The sequence below is a fragment of the Meleagris gallopavo genome, chromosome Z (genome assembly GCF_905368555.1).
Source record: "Meleagris gallopavo chromosome Z, MGAL_WU_HG_1.1, whole genome shotgun sequence".
Taxonomy (NCBI): Eukaryota; Metazoa; Chordata; class Aves; order Galliformes; family Phasianidae; genus Meleagris; species Meleagris gallopavo.
In genome coordinates this window covers 34,796,192-34,813,758 of record NC_139435.1, presented here as the reverse complement: position 1 = coordinate 34,813,758, position 17,567 = coordinate 34,796,192, and the positions used below count along the sequence as shown (strand labels likewise).

The 17,567-nt window shown below is 40.0% G+C and overlaps 1 protein-coding gene across 1 annotated transcript in view; it reads left to right on the top strand.

The window, feature by feature from the left end:
* Positions 1–13,672: 13,672 nt before the first annotated feature.
* The window catches only part of PTAR1 (protein prenyltransferase alpha subunit repeat containing 1), a 44,956-nt gene continuing 41,061 nt past the window's right edge, over positions 13,673–17,567 (top strand). Inside the window, exon 1 of the mRNA XM_085212708.1 lies at positions 13,673–14,413. Within this exon, the coding sequence (XP_085068834.1) occupies positions 14,328–14,413 (86 nt within the window). The 5' untranslated portion in view covers positions 13,673–14,327. The remainder of the gene's footprint in view (positions 14,414–17,567) is intronic.

The window sequence follows — 17,567 nt, the reverse complement described above, 5'->3', positions numbered from 1 at the left end:
GATTTAGTTAGTAAGAAAGTTCCTTTGGGATACCACTGAGGACAAGGTCAAGTATTTGACCTTCTTAATTAGTATCAGATTCTTTCCTTCTGGTGGCATTAGGCCAGTAAAATGTATTTACAACCATCTGTTGTGCCAGAAGGAACTGCTTTAAACAAGAATATGCAACACCTGGACATTATCAATCCTGCTAGCTTCCTCTTACATCCTAAGTTTTAAATATAATTTCAATCATGCTTAAAAATATCCTCCAACATCTACCTACTGAAAATTACACAGAAGAGTACAAGAGGGACACAGTTCTTATTTTCAATGACATGGTGAATCACTGGTCGTTTCTCTCTTTATCACAGTGGAACCATTATAATCACACTCCTTACAGTATCTGTTTCATTATTTAAAAAATAAATAAATCTCTGAACAGTAATTGTATTTACAGAGGATTATTTTAATTTCTGTTTTCCAACCAGAGAGATGATCTGGGTAATGAATTGTTTGGAAACAGATTGCCAATGGAAGATTTATTTCATAAACCCAAAAGAAGTCCCAAGAGACTGGGAGAACTGCAGGTTCTCCATGTCAGTAGCTGAGCTGGATTTATTAGCCATTGCTAGTCACCTGGAAATTAATCAAGACATAAAACCGATTAAGTCTAAACAAGCTGATCCAGTTTCTTATGCCTATGGGAAAACAGACGGTGACAAGTCTGATTCGCTGCAGATTTTGGGGACATTTAACTACTAGATACTAAAAAAATAGTGTGTCTTTTGCCCAAATCATCCTTCTTTCTGACTCTTGGTATCACTATTTATATTGGGATAGGATGATGATCAAAATGAATTTATTTTTCAGAAGGTTGTCTGCACTGCATTTATCAGAAGCAAACTAGCAAGATAGTCCCTTAGAAGGCAGTTCATTTTCGTAAGCAAACTTTAGTGTTCTTTGGAAGAGAAGTCACACTGACATACAATATCAAGATGAATTTGAACTAATAATTACCTAGTTTCCTTGCTGGGTTTATTTAAAAATTCATTATTTGAAGGTGACTGCGAGATAGGTTAGGAAAGAAAAGGTAAGAGTAATGTACACTACTAGAGGTAAGTCACCAATACAGCATTAGCCACAGTAGAAAGCGAGATTAAAGATTGTTTAGTGTAGACATCTGATCCATGCGAAAGAGAGTTTCAACACAAAATCTTTTCAAAATTCTGTAAATTAAGTTACATTTTTCACATTGAGAACTACTTAAATGACTAATTTTGGAGATAAGTATGTAGTTTAAGTTAGTAGTGCTTTAAAGAGGCATAAGTGCTTCAAGTGAAACCAGAAAGTTTCAACCCTGCACACAAATAGTGTCATGTGTGTAAGGAAGGTAGTAGCTTTGCAAGAGGTAGTAGTTGTAAGTTTTGCCAGGGGGCAAATCTTAATATCCATTCAAGTTGGATATTAGGAAAAATTTCTTCTCAGAAAGAGTGGTCGAACATTAGAACAGACTGCTCAGGAAAGTGGTGGAATCACTGTCCCTGGAGGTGTTCAAGAAAATGGTAGATGCTGCAGTGAAGGATATGGCTTAGAGATGTAACAGGCATCAGCTGATGGTTGGACTAGATGATCTTAGTAGTCTTTTCAGACTTAATGATTCTATGATTCTGTGATCGAGATAAAATGTTCAGAAATGATATTTCTGTACATGGTAAAGAAAACAAAATAATAAAAAGTAATAATAATCTCAGACCATAACTAATTAATTCTCTAGATTTTAAGTATATGCATACCTTTTATCAAAAGTTTAAATGATCCAACACAACAAATACCACAAAACAAGTTAGAAATCCCAGATTTTCTACAAGGTGTTAGTCATCACCACTAACATTAGCTACTTCAAAGTTAAGACAGTGTCTTTAGACTTACAGATAGCAGAATTAATTTCTATTATCATTAGATTTTATTTTTATTATATCTATACTTTGTACTGCGTTAGTTATATATAGCAGTGTCTCTTTTACCTTGAGGCCCGCACAAGTATTTGTCAGTATCATATTCAGTCATAGAGACATAGTTCAGTATTATATTCTGTCAACTAGGTTTAGACATTCAAGATGCTATGCAAAGAGAATACTGACAGCTATTTACCAAAATGGAATATTGTTTCAAAGCAAAGGAGAAAAATGAAACCCACCTTTATTTGTAAAGTGCACTGTAAGGTACTAAGGTATCTCCAACAAGAGTTGCAATAGATCAGCTGACTGCTGAAGCCCAGTTACAAAGTTTGAGTTATGCTCAAACTCAATCTGGGCAAAACGATGGAAGGTGGATGTAACAAAGGAGTGAACTAAGCATGCAGACCTTCTCCCTGTGAGCTACATCTTGCACTCTGGTCTCTAAGTTTTCAGTTTAACCTCTCTTCAGTATTTTACATATGCTAATTTACATACATGTCTGGGGAAAACAGTTTGGATATAAGCATATTTTTCCTTCCTTCTTTCCAGTCTTGGAAGCAAAACTCATACATGCAGATAACCAAAATTAAAAAAAAACAGTTCTGTGTTGAACACTGTTATAATCTTTGGTTTTGTTTAGTGTTGGGTATCTTCTACCATTCAGATCTTTAGTGTCCTTCACTTGAAGGAATGAAAATAAAAAATCATGAATATTTGAAAGTGGTCATGATGACGTCCCAAGAAGAGAACTGCAGGCAGCACTGCCTCCTTGAGTAATGAGCAATAAAGCATTAGTGCACCCTCTTGTGTCCGAGTGCAGGCTTATATACCTTCAGAAAGGATTCTGTTGCAATCATTCTTACCTTACATAATTTTGGAGCAGCCTCAGCTAACCTAAAAATGTTATTAAAAACATAAGAAGTGCTAGCACTTTCTACTATAAAAATCTTTCATTTGTTACTTTTTTTCCCCTTCCAACTGTATTAAAATAGCATCTAGCACTTTCACTGCAAGATCTAAGTGTTGAGTGACTGTGTGTGAAAATAAGCATGGAGGAGACAGGGTGAAAACCACAACTCCAAAATAGAATTAAGCTCAAGTCTAAAAAGGTGTGAAAAATCTGATTAATATCTAAAACACATCAGTTCTCTACAGCTGCAGTAAGATCTGTTGCCCCTAGTGGAGCATAGACAGAGTTTCTTCTTCACATGTAGAAATGGCAGCGTATGACTGGAATTTAACAGGGACGAAATGCAGTTTATGTGCTGTTTCTGTTTGAGCTGGACTTGAGCAACATTTAATCTCTTTCTTCTGGAAAGAATACTAAATACTATTTGTATGAGTCAAATGGTTTGATACGATACTGGGCACTGTCAACCCTACCTGAGAAATGAAAGCAAAACCACTGTCCCACCATCTCAGTAAAAGACAAAACTAAACAAGAGCTCTGTCATAACATTTTACCTCCCCACATGCTCTCAAACATATTTTCTTAGCACAAAGGAGTCGTAAGAGGAAGAACATCAGTCTGAATTTAATCAACTGATATTTGATATTTCAGATGAACAAGCTAAAATAAGACTTTTATAATTCCATAATTCTGTGGTTTCAATGCCAGTCTTCAGCAAAGAGTGGTAGTGCTGCTGCATCAGTACAGAGTAATTTTAAGCCATTTAAAGTATTTTTGTATTTTTTTTCCATTTCATGCAAAATACAGAATCAGACCCTTTGGACTCTCACATCTATTGCATTTACTAATATTCTTTATATTTACTGAGCTACTATTTTATGTATACGATTTAGTGAATATAAGAAAAACAGCTACACTTAGTCACATTACTGTAAAACAACAAACACGTAAGGTCCTATCCTTTCCTGTAGTTGAATTTAGTTTGCATTCATGTAAGTACAAATGTTTTTTGCAGACAAGATGAAGGAAGGAATATAAAACCCACATGTTGGTTATGTGCAACTGTAATTTTTTCTCCTTGATTCTAATCTAAAGATGTTTGTTTGTTTGTTTGTTTGTTTGTTTCGCAGAAAAAGCTTCAGAAATTGTTCAGACCTGGACTTCATTATGTTAACATATTTCAGATACCAGATAATACAACTTTGTAGACAACTGAATGATGATAGTTTATTTAAAAATGCCTAACAAAAATGTAGGATGTTTGGTTGCTTATACAGAATTTTAAAAAATCTTGCTTCACACACAGTGTGCAGAAATATTTTGGTTTCATTACTAAGGGATAAATAATTGAATTGTTCCAGCTTTTAGCATCTACTTCCTTAAGCTTAGGTGATCCACTGAGTAACTTGGATCAACAAAACCAGGAGATACTCTCATGGGGGTTGTTGTCTTGGAAACTGGAGCTCAACAGCTACAGTTTCTTAGAGATTTATTCCTATATGAATACCTTTTTTTGATTAATAAAGTGTTCAAGCTGATTATGTTTCATTTCTTTCCATAAGATATCCTGTGAATACAGAAATCTGTTTGGACAGCATAGACCTATTCCTCATTTTACTCTACTGATACTTACATATTCCAGCAGGTTCAATCCAGAAAGTATACAGCAGTGTCTGCTGTATTTGAAAAATACTGGGTTTTATACACATCACTTTATCATCATATATCATCAATAATAATCATCATTATTATTCACAGCTTGAATATATCTTTAGCCTTGTGTTTAAAGAGGAAACGCTACTTAGTTGAATGAAAGTGAATCTGCATTCAATATTTTCAGTGGAAACTGCCAATTTAAATGCTATGTCTGCTGAATAAACCAAACCTAAAGGCCATGAAAATGCACATTTCTTTAATCAGAGTTGCAATCTGGACTCACAGATGTCTGCATTGAAATTTCTGAGCTATAACAAAAGAGAAGGAACAATTACTTATCTTTATCTCTCTGCATCATATAAGAAGACCAGCACAAATTCCTTGAATCCAAAGGAATCTCATTTATATCCCAGTCCTTGGGATTGGTCTCTTAGTGTCTTAAAAAAAAAAAAAAATCAAACAAATGAGTAATCAAGATCCCACGAGTAGTTGCCATACATTCCTTCAGCATGCACACAGAGGAAAATACACAGAGAGAAGAGAAAGTAAAGAAAAATATTGAATGAGGAAACATAGGACAGACTTTAGTGATCAGGTATAGGTCAGCCAGACAAGCTCACTGACTAGCCTGTTCTTCACATGACTATCCCTTTCACAGCCTTTTCTACCTATCCTACCTTGTTCCTCCTGCTGCCCTTCTGCCCTGTTCACATCCCCGTTGGTTTTCAGAATTCTGCAGACTCTTGGTTCAGAGTTTTATCAGTTGTAAAGTCAAGACTGGTCCTTCTGGAAGTGGCATCAATGATTTGCTAACCTACCAACTAGTGGGGCATTGTTTCTTGTCATTGTTCCCATTTTTGTTTTGTCTGGTCTGTGTCTCAGCATTTTGCCAATGATTCTCCCTTCTTTTCTTCTTACTAGCTCACTCCAGAACTCCTCACTCAAACAATCTCACTTGAGTCAACAATTCTCACAGAGCATCTCTTTCCTTATCAATTAGAAAAGTGATCAGCTGTATGTCTGGTTATTCCACCTTACAAATCTTCAGTAAGATCCCTCTGATAGAATAAACCTTCCCCCATTCTCACATGCCCTTGGTGAATCAGTGTAATTAATCAGACCTGGTTTCCATCACTGCCTTACTTTCTTATTAACCCTTGAAAAGGTTCTTGACCAGATATTCCTAAAGGAGTGAACTCTCTCCTTCTACACATGCTTGCCCTCTCTTAGCCACCTTATTAGATATTTTGGGTGTGACTCACCAACCTCTCTGCAAAGCTTAAGTAAAAAGATGCAAACTGCGTGATGCAGTAACTGGCAATACCAAACGCAAAGCCAAATTCCAAAAAGGCATCTTTTTTTCTCATCTCTAAAAGAAAAGCAAGATGTCATCCATTTAGCACACTCTGGGTCCAATAAAATTGTAAGTTAACTGTTATGGAGAAACAAAAAAAGTTCCTCATCCAAAGTAAACTTCAATCTTGATATCAGATTGTTATTTCTAGCAATCCATGTTAATAAATGCATAATGCAAAATAGCATTTTATATTGCAAGGCTTCAGAGGTGGCAGTTGTTACTCTCAATTGCCATCTGTTTATAAGTGGTTTTAGGTTATTTAAACCAATTGAACTGTTTGAGACTTGCACGTATCACCCTTAAATAAAACTGTTTGTTCTAGCAAACTGATATATTTTGAAAATTGAGAAGGGAAACCCTAGCCCAGGAAGGAGGAGAATAGAGGGACTTCCAAAGAAAAATCCTGTTACAAGCTTATGTTAGTACTCACTGAAAAGCAATTTCCTGAACCACAAATATTTAGCTTATGTAAAACATAGATTTCTTCCACTCTTGAGTATTTAATCCTAACATTATCAAACTTCTGAAACTGGATTCACATGTTTAAACCTCATTATTAAAAAACAATCTTTTACTCAAAACACGGTAAGAGGTCCACACACACCTTTCAATTTATTTGGAACTGCACCAGAGATCAAAATTATCAAAATTCATTCTAACATTGGAACTATATGGAACATTTTACTAAAACTGTTCAAGTAGCCAAATTAAATGAAATATTCTGCACTGAAAAACAGTATTTGGAGTACTGTTTCCTGTTTGGGGCTCACCCAACAGGAAAGACTTTGACATACAGGAGGAAGACGAGTCAACACAACCAAGATAATCAAGGATTTCAAACATATGATGTGTGAGCAGAGCCTGGAAGAGCTGATTAGTTCAGCATAAGGAGAAAAATTTAAAAGGAGACCTTACTACTGTATTCAAGTACTTAGTAGAAGGGTAAAATGTAGCAAAACTCATTTCGAAGAGCATAGAGGTGAGATGAGAAACAATGGGCACAAGTCATTGCACAGGACAAAACAAACAGACCAATTAATATATATTTTCAAAACCACAGAGATGGTTTTAAAAATGGAATAGGGATCTGATGGGACTGTCAGATTTCCATCTTTGAGATCCTTAGAAGTCATCTGGACTGATGATGTCGGAAATGATAACAGCAGGTTGCTTTGCTGCAGCTCATACCTCAAAATAAGGAAGAACTAATTGGAAATGTGAAAGTTATGAGTAGTCATGGCTGCAGTGACCCATGGCATAAGACTATTTCAGGATCTTGAGAGGAAGGCAAACAGCAGACTTCAGAAGAGCAGACTCTGGCTTCCTCAGGGATCTGCCCGAAAAATCCTTTGGAAGATGTCTCTGGAGAGACAGCTTTTCAGTTTTACAGGATCACCTTCCCAGGCTCAAGAATGACCCCTCCGCACATGTAGGAAATTAATAAAAGATAGAAGGAAGCCTGCACAGATAAAGAATTTGCTCCTGACAAAATTCAGACATAATAGGGAAGTGCACAAGAGGCAGAAGAAAAAATAGATTATGTAAACGGAATTCAGAGGCACAATCTAAGAGTGCAGGGATGGGATTAGGAAAGCCAAAGTCCATCCAGACTTACGCAAACCTGAATTGTTCTTACGAAAGAAGAGTAGAGTTTGTATTTTCTAAAACTTGTATTTAACAAAGTTAGGAGTGAGGAACAACTCAGCTGCATGCAGAGCCTCACCTTTACTTCTAAGCGTGTTATGATATTGCAACAGATTTAGCAAATGCCAATTACATTAATTAAATTTCATCCTCTTCCTGCACAGGAAGAAACAGGCAATATTATCAAGCTGCTCATTAATGGTCCATTTCTAGCTCTGCTTTAACTTTTTTTTTCATTCTAAACAACCTTGACAAAAAACAAACAAACAAAAAAAAACAAAAAAAAAACCAAACAAACATAAAAATCAGCAGAGCAAACCAAAAAGACTGCAAGATCAGGAAGAATGTGTCAACTGTCAACAGTTTATGGTCTGGTTTGGCCCAGTTCCGTGACTAGCAGGGCGGAGGGATTTCGCAAAATCTGCGCCTCTAGGAAAGGGAAACCGGGGACCCCAAAATAATTAAAAATAATTAAAAACAGTGGCAGATCTGAGGAGAAACAAACTAATTTATTAAATAAAATATCGGAGTGCAAGATAACACACTATAGTACAATATTGAAAAGGACCACAATAATCATGTAGTTTTGATGTGCGGAATCAAACTCTATAACCTCAAAATAGTTATAAAAGCAGGTATGTTCTAATCAGTGTTGCGCAGACACTGGCTGCAAGGGGGATTCCTCCTCCTAACTTGCACACCATCAGGAAAAATCGTGCTACAGATATAGGCCAAATTAATCCATAATCAGTAGTTTTCTCGGAATTTGGATACATATTCATTACACCCCCGGGAGTTCGTTAGCATGCAGACCCTCGCCTCTTACGCGTGCATAGTGGGTCGTGGGATGAAGATTTGTCATCTTCCTCGCGAAGGCTTCTGACCTTTCTTGCTGTAAACTACTGGCCTTTGGGGGGGCGTCCCCCCGAACCACTTTCTTCTTGCCCTGTGGACATCTAATCACCTCCCTGCTAAATGTCTGCGGGCTGTTCTCAAACCCTTATCTTTATGGCCTTCATCCCCCTTGCTATCCCAGACACAGTCTGCCATCCCTTATTTTCTAACAAGCCCTATGTTCTTGCTTCTATAAACTATCTCTAACCATTCCCCTTCACTCCACTTACTCTCAGTCACTGTGAAGCCTTCTTGCCTTTTTACTTTCACTTATGGGGGCCTTCTCACCTTTCAGTTTCAACCCCTGCTTTATTCAGGGTCGCCAGCCAGTAGTCTGCCCAGCCTGGCCTTGAATGCCTCCAGGGATGGGGCATCCACAACTTCCTTGGGCAACTTGTTCCAGTGCGTCACCATCTTCTGTGTGAAAAACTTCCTCCTAATACCTAACCTAAACCTCCCCTGTCTCAGTTTAAAACCATTCCCCCTTGTCCTATCCACCCTCATAAACAGCCATTTCTCCTCCTGTTTATATGCTCCCTACTTAATTTAATTCTAATATAATTAGAATTGAAGCTAATAAATATAATGAGAGAGAGTGTCTGAAAGGTGGATAGGCCTCACCATAACACTGAGGTGAGAAGCGCAGTCCGGTTGAGCAGCAGGGACGAGCGCATGACAAAGAAGGGGAGGTCAGATGACCTACCAAGGCCTTATATCTGTTCCCTCTGAGCAGAAATGATAATAACACAGTGAACAATCTTCTGGGAAATATAGCTCTTCTTCTCTTCCGGGACAGGTGCCCAGAACTGGAGCACTAACACTTTAACTTCCAGTGCAGTACATGATGTTATGATGTGGAATACTGATAACCAAAAATCATAAAACCATGACAGATGTCAGGCAAGATTCCTCATCCCATGGGTGAACAAGAATTGATTATTTGTCCATCAAATTTGTATAAGCAGGTACATACAATGACTTACCAAGAGGGAAGACAGAGCCAGGAATGGAAGATGATGCAAAGTTGCAGATTTCAGTTTCAGAAATTCTGTGCATCTGAAAACAGCCAGTATCCAATAGCTAGATGCAGTGTTCTTTATGTTTCTTGTTCCTCCCATCAATTAGTAAGCTACTAATCTTTCTGGAGGGGGAAAAAAGTGAGAGAGGGAGAGAGAGAGAGAGAAAAAAAAAATCAGAGACTAGATCATATATATACAGATACGTAAAAGAATTTATTTGAGTTCAGTGGAAGACTTCAAGGCTTTTTAATGAAATCTTCTGAGAGTTACTAATAAAACAAACAAGAGGCTTTTGATTTTCCTTGAGCTGAAAAATGGTCAGAAGCCAAGAATGGAAGAAAACAAAGTGTACACGTGTACTAACCACTTACTTACATCTTGAAGATTTTTAGCTATGCAGGCAAAAACCTGATTTTGTCTTATTAGTGGGAAGATTTAAGTAATTTAGGTTTGTGCTTACTACCCACAGCAGCTCCAGAACAGGTAAAACAGGTAAACAATTTCAGAGAATGGTTGATCTTATCATAGATCTACTTCAGTTGTTGGAGGAGGATACTTGTTCATGAACTATAGTTCTAAGACAAAAATATCACACAGCTTTCCAGCACATGCTCCAAAGACATTAATCACCTGCAAAATCTCAGCTTAATCAGCAACGTGACCCTGGGCAGAGGAGCAATGTAATCACCTTGTCATTTTAAGTACTACAGGAAAATAAGAGAAGAGATACTGACAGGTATATGTGGAATCTCTCTCTGAAGAGTTTGCATTGAATCAAATAACTAAGAACATTCTCTCAAAATTTTCATTTTATTAAAGCCAGAAAACAGCCTTATCACTGCTTTCAACATCTGCAGTCCTTGTGCTTGAGTTTCTGGAAAAGCATTCTGGTCTCTGTCAACACTAATTGAGAAGAACTCACTGACAGGATGTATTTCAATCCAGAAGCACAATGGTTGCCTTCTTGTTTGGCAGGGCTCTCTAGGTAACCCTAAAAGCATTCAGCCATTAAATTAAATTTAGGAACAGAAAAACAGTGGAAGAAACAAAGCAGGGTATTATGTTCAGAAGTTCAAGGAAATTCTTATTCTTCATATCTCATCTTTCAGAAATGTTTCAACAAGCAAGGTTCCCAATCTTGTAGAGAAGCCATCTTATTGTAAACTGAAAAAAAAAAAAAAAAAGTTGTTGTCTACATACTACTGAGCAGAACTGTCATTTAAAAGGAGCAAAAAAAAAAAAAAAAAAGGATTTTTGCATATAGTTAGAACACAGATATTTATTCTTGGTAGGATAAATGACCATGATATGAAATACTGACGGTCAAACAGTGATATTGGGCCAAAATGCAATGGAAGACAACACTAAGAAACAGAATGATGAAGGCAGTGCTGTGTCTTTAGTGTAACCTTCTTGTAACATCTGAACATATGGTCATCTCTAAGCAGTTGGAAGAAAAGGAGGTTATCAGAAATAGTCAACATGGATTAACCAAGGGGAAATTATGCTCGACCAACCTAGTAGCCATCTACGATGCCATCACCATCTGGGTAGATGAAGGGAGAGGAGTGGATGTTGCAAAACTTTTGACACTGTCAAAACAGTTTTTCAATACGAATTAGTTTCCTTGCAACAAAATAAGAAGTAACTGACAGTATCTGAGTACTATATTAATGCAGTTAGTCTTTGCTTGCTTGCCTGAAAAACAAATGTGTGCATAACTACAATATGCAAATTACTATGCATGCATCATATTTTTTTGACATTAAAAAAAAAATACAGAGAAATCTGAAGATGGATGACTTTCTGTAGCATTCTGAAAAAATGTTCTCTGTCTTCTGCATGGCTATCAAATTTTCAAATGATCACTGTGATAAAAGCAAAACAAGGGCAGGGTTAACACAGTTCTTTTCCTATTGGCAGTGCAACGTGATATACATAGAATAATTATGTTCAGTGATGGAACATCACTAAGATGGATATACCCATTTTTTTTCCTGTGCACCTGTGTGCACAGCCTCCCAGAACAGAATCGGTATCAACTGTGAGGGATTTTAATGCAAACTATCATACTTCAGTTGGCATTAATGCTATTGATTTATGCAGTTGATACAACAGAAGGAAGGGACACCATCCAAAGGGACATGGAAAAGCTGGAGATGTAGGCCTCTGAACGAAATGAAGTTCAATAAGACCAAGTGCAAGGTGCTGACCCTGGTCAGTGCAATCACAGACATGAGTACTGTCAGGTGGAAGAATTCATTGAGATCAATCCTGTGGAGAAGACTTGAGGGTCTTGGTGGATGAAAAGATTGATATGAGCCAGTGGCATGCGTTTGCAGCCCTGAATGCCAACTATATCCTGAGCTACATCAAAAGAGGGGTGGCTAGCAGGGCAAAAGAGGTGACTGTCCCCCTCTGCTCTTCCCTTGTGGGGCTCCATCTGGAGTACTGCATCGAGGTGTGGGGTCCCCAGCACAACAAAGGCATAAAGATGATGGAATGGGTCCAAGAGATGATCAGAAAGTAGGAGCACATGTCCTTTGAAGAGAAACTGAGGAAGCTGGCCTTGTTCAGCCTGAAGAATAGGCTCTGGGGGAACTTCCCTGCAGCAGTTGAGTATTTAAAGGGAATACTTACTTATAAACAGGATGGAGACTGGCTTTTTACACAATCTGATAATGATAGGACAAGGGGGAACAGTTTTAAACTAAAAGAGGAGAGATTTAGATTAGGTATTAGGAGGAAATTCTTGACTGAAGGCATGGGCACAGGCTGCCCAGAGAAGCTGTAGGTGCCCCATCCCTGGAGGCATTCAAGGCCAGGTTGGATGGAGCCCTGGTCAGCCTGAGCTGGTGGGGGACAGCCCTGCCCATGGCAAAGGGGTTGGAAATGGATGATCTTTAAGGTCCTGCCCAAGGCATTCTATGATTTAACTTTGTTGTAAAGCTATAACAAATTAAAATAGTTGAGGGTCACAGAAATGAACCAACATCATCAGGCATATTCTGCAAAGCTGACTACGAAGATCTTAGTTTCATTTCATGCCTGGTGAACTGCATCTCAGTTGAGAGATTATGGCGCTTAGTTATTTATTCATGCAGGCTTTATAAAACAGGTTTGTTATATCACTTTGGATAGCTACAGGAACATAGTGGTCTGTACTCATCATAAAAGTATTACTTCAATCAAATTATTTCCAAGATTTTTGACACCTTATCCAATACATAGTCACATAACATAATCTATATCCCCAGATTATCCAAAGAAATTTATTTCCTGTGAAAAGGGTGCATAAACTTTTAGATTATCTCATGATGGCATAGTTTCACAGCTTACTCATATGCCTTACATTAAACTTAGCAAGGCTAAAATAATTTCTGAAATCATTTATTATAATTGCCCTCAAATTGGATCAAGCATGCTTGACTTTCAACTCAGTGAACACACTTGAAAGTTACTGTATATAAATGTATGCAAAATTAATATCCAAATCTGCTTTATATAATTTGACAGTAAGTACCTAATTTATACAATTTAAATATATTTTATTGTGATATTTGAATAAGAGTAGCAATTTAATATTTAGTCCTGTTCAAATTGCATGCTCACCTACTACATATTGTCAGTTTATTGCATTATCCTAATTAACTACTTTTGCCACTTATAAGTACATTAGTTACTTCAAAGCAATTTTCAGGACATTGAGAACAGAACTTTGCAGTGATATGTATATCTTGAATGTGTAACCAACATATAACATGGTACACCATTTCAGTTAACTGCTGTGTAGGTAATCGATTACAGTGAGATTAACAGGAATAATTAAGTATCATGCACACATGCAAATTTGAGGTTTTCCATTTAAGTTCTGAGAACACACCCACGTAGCTGATTTTCCGTTATTGAGGTGGCCTTCTCGAGTTTTTCTGTGGGCACAAAATTCTTCATTAGTGCCTTAAATCTCTAAGATTCTGTGATGCTTAAAGCTGATTTGTTTGCGTGGAAGGAAGACACTTATAACTTTCTAAGAAATCATCAGAGTAATATAACAGACAATGATTTTGCCTCACATGAAGCACCGGAGTCACAACAGAATGCTTTTATCTTTTGCCTCAATAGGTGCAAGGGCATTTTCCTCAGGTTCCACATACATTGTTTTTTAAAGGTGGTTCACTGTGGCCTAACAAGCAATGGAAATCTTCCAAACTGAGGAAAAATGGATGGAAGTGGGTCAAAAGGTTCAGCGATGAAGCTGACAATGAAAAAAGGCGAAGAAGTATGTGGGCACTCAACCACCCTGAATACCACTGGGCATGTCCAAAGGGACATGAGCACATGTATGAGTCCTTGAAAAGGAATGAATGTGTATGCCAGTGTACTGCGTATGTATGTCTCAGCTGTTCAGGTGTAGGACTTGAGCTCTTCAGAGTGCACACTTGCTTGTCGAGTCACCCGGTAGGTATCGTGAAGAATAAAGGAATGCCACTTTCTAACACCGCACTGGAGTTAGAGACTTTTCTTCCCCGATTTCAGAAGATAGTTACAGAAGAACGCGTTCAGAGTACGCTGCAGCCGCCGTTCCTGGGGAGGCTCGACAATCACACAGCCAACAACACAGTAACCTCGGCGCAGAGCCGGGTCTGCCTCTCGGGACGGCAGCCCCGCACCCAGGGCCGCCTTCGTCGGCCGGCCGGCTCCCACGGCGGGAGCCGCTCGAGGCGGGGCCGGGCCCGCCCCTCCCGCAGGAGGCCGCACGGCTCCCCAGCAGGCCCAGACGGCCCGAGGCCGTACCGCCCCCGCCGCCCCGCTTCGCTCCGGCAGCGCCATACCCGCGGCGCCCGCCGTCCGCTGACCCGGAAGCGCTCTGCCCGCCCGGCGCGGCACGGCACCGCCGGCTGCGGAAGATGGCCGAGTCGCCGGAGGAGGTGGCGGTGCTGGTACAGCGGGTGGTGAAAGACATCCGCAACGCCTTCAAGCGGAACCCCGACATGTGAGCAGGGCGGGCGCCGGGCGGGCGGGGCAAAGGGGCTTGGGGCCGCCCGGCGGCGGGGCCGGGCGCCCGGGCCAAGGTCAGGGCGCAGCGCGCCGGGTGGCGAGCTGCCGGCAGCGCCCAGAGTGTCGCTGTGCGGGAGCAGAGCGGGTCCTGCCGGGGCGGGTGCCGCGGCAGATCCGCAGGGACCGCAGCACCTGGGCCGACGTGCTGGTGTAATCGCCACCTGCTTAAGCGAGCTCCGTGCGAATCCGGGGTTAGGCGCTGTGCAGTGCGACGTGCGGCCGAGGTGGGGTGAGGCGGGAACGGAGCCCTCGTGTGTTCTTAGCACGGCAGCGCGGTGGGTCCGGCCTCCCGTCTGGCAGCTCCCGAGCTGCACCGTGTGTGCGCAACCTGACATCTGTACCGCCGGCACAGACAGTCCTTTCCTTCGCGTTGGAGGGAGACGTGCGCGATGACTGTGTAGGACAGAGCGGTTACTGCTGTCTTTCAAGAACCAGGTTTATCTGACCGCCTAAGAGCCAGAAGGTTCGTGTTTCATTTTTGGTCCTGTTGCTTTGCGGTTCACTCCTGCACTGCTCCCGTTTCCGCTTGCTGTCCTTTGTTTTGAGATGCCAGCTGTTTTGGGAAGCATCATGCTATCGATCCAGACTCCATATTAGTTGGAACAAATGAGGCAGCAGATAACGGCTAAGAACTTTGTAATGTAAATGCAGTGTTTTGTGTCAGATGGAAGAGCTGCAGTCTCCAAGGTGATGGCCTATTAATCTGTTCCAGAAAATAGCATGATAAGCAGTTATTTAGGAAAACTTTATGCGCAGTTTTTAATTTGTCATTTTGCCTGAAAGAGAGGATTAGAATGAGTATCCTCGTATTTCCATAAATGCAGCTAACAGCTTGGGTAGGTGGCCAGGTTTTAAAATTCAGCATATGGGTACTTTCTAAAAAAGAACAGCATTTTGCCATGAAGTTTCATTTTTAGTCTCTGAGGCATAATGTGCTGTAAACAACCAGTATTTGTGAATGAATCTGCTGAATCCTTTTGGTTGCTACTCGTCCTCCAAAACTGTTTCCTGATAGCAAACCTAGAGTCTGTGTTTTTGAATATGTGGCTGGTATTGTTTTCTTTCATTCAATCCAGGAGGTGAAAGTAGATTGCAATAGTTGTGTGCCGTGAAACTGATGCACTATATCATGCTTCGTATGAGAAAGCATGACCTGCTGCTAGTTTGCCTCCTGAGGTAGGCATGAAATCCTGCTGGATTTCTGAACTCCAGTATTTACATGGCTAGGATAAGCTGCAGGCCATTGGCTACCACACCTGTTTACATCTGCTTGCCCTTACAGTCAGGTGTTCTGGTTGATCTGAGTTACCTAGTCTTTTCACTATTGACCAAGACAGCTGTTGTCTGTTGCAGTCTGTAAAAATGCTGTCCTTTTCCATCGAGTGGCCTACTTGTGTCATGGATCCAGATTTGAATACTTTTATGTGACATCTGACTTCAGTGAAAATAAGGGGTTTGCCTGGTACTTAATGTACATTTAAAAATTTCATACTTCTGTTGTTTAATTGCTCTTCTGCATTTATTGTCCCATGTCTTTGATTCTTTGTTCACTTGCTCTTGCTGCATCTGTCAGAGTGGATGCTTTGTTCTAGCAAGCTTCCAGCTTTTTAGGATTGAAAGGAGATATTGTCTCTGGTGAACACTAAAAACCGTGTAAAATATAGTTTTAGGCTAACTGGGAGGTTTAATTATTTTTTCTCCCTTAGGTTTTATTAGTTGGGGTTTTTTTTGTTCTTGTGGGTTTTTTTTTTTTGATGTTTTGTTGTTGTTTGTTTTGTTTTTTTTTGCTTTGAATTAGATGTGAAGCAAGATTGTGCATGTTTTTAAGGCAAGCTCACTTCTAATTAAATACACAACATGATGTGGATGCTTTTTCTGTTTTGCCAATATCACTTTAGCTCAGATCACTTTTTCTGTCTCAATTTCTGGTGTTTTTAATGTGTTAAAAAACACACTTCATTTTGTTACATAAGTTGTTCTGGAAGTTATGCCTTCTATTTATTTCCATGGAAATTAGAAAAAAAAAGATACAAAAAACACAGTAGCACTGTTCGATAGAGCACGTTCTGAGCTACAAAACACTATTTTTCATTGTAATCACCACCATGAGCTCTGAATTTTCACAAGCTGTGAAAAAGAAGCTGCATGCCATTCTCGTAAAAGTCTGTGCCAGCAGAGGTGACCACTACAGAAACACATCACCTACCGTATCACTGTGCTCACATCCACTGTTTGGTCCCCATAAATGATCAGCAAGCACTGTGGGTATAATTTTTTCACATGGTGGAGTTCAGTGACAAACCGTTGTTCCAAACGCATTTCCATGTCAGATGCCTTTGTGTCAGACTGCTCCTCTGCTGACATCTGGAACACAGCAACAGCGTGTGATCATAGAATCACAGATTCACAGAATGGTTTGCGTTGGATGGGATCTTTAAGATCATATAATTCCACCCCTCCTTCTATACAAAGGGACACCTCCTACTAGACCAGATTGCTCAAAGCCCTATCCAGTGTGGTCTTGAATGCTTCTGGGGGGGGTATCTACAGCCTTACTGGGCAACCTGTTCCAGTGTCTCACCATCCTCACAGTAAATAATTTCTTCCTAATATCTTGTCTAAATCTATCCTTTTCCAGTTCAACGCCATTTCCTCTTGTCCTCTTGCTACCTGCCCTTATAAAAGTCCCTCCCCAGCTTTCCTGTAGGCCCCCTTTAAGTATTGGAAGGTCACCATGAGGTCCTCCCAGAGCCTACTTTTCTCCAGGCTGAACACTGTCAACTCAGCCTGTCCTAGCAGAGAGGTGCTCCAGCCCTCTGATCATCTACATGGCTCTCCTCTGGACTCACTCCAGCAAATCCATGTCCTGTTTGTGTTGAGGCCTCAAGAACTGGATGGAGTAATCCAGGTGGGGTCTCATGAGAGCAGAATAATGGGGCAGAATCACCTCCCTTAACCTACTGGTCATGCTTCTCATGAATCCAGGATACAATTGGCCTTGTGGGCTGCAAGCGCATACTGATCATGCTGAGTCTTTCATCAACCAGTGCTTCCAAATCGTTCCCTTCAGGGCTGCTTCAAGCCACTAC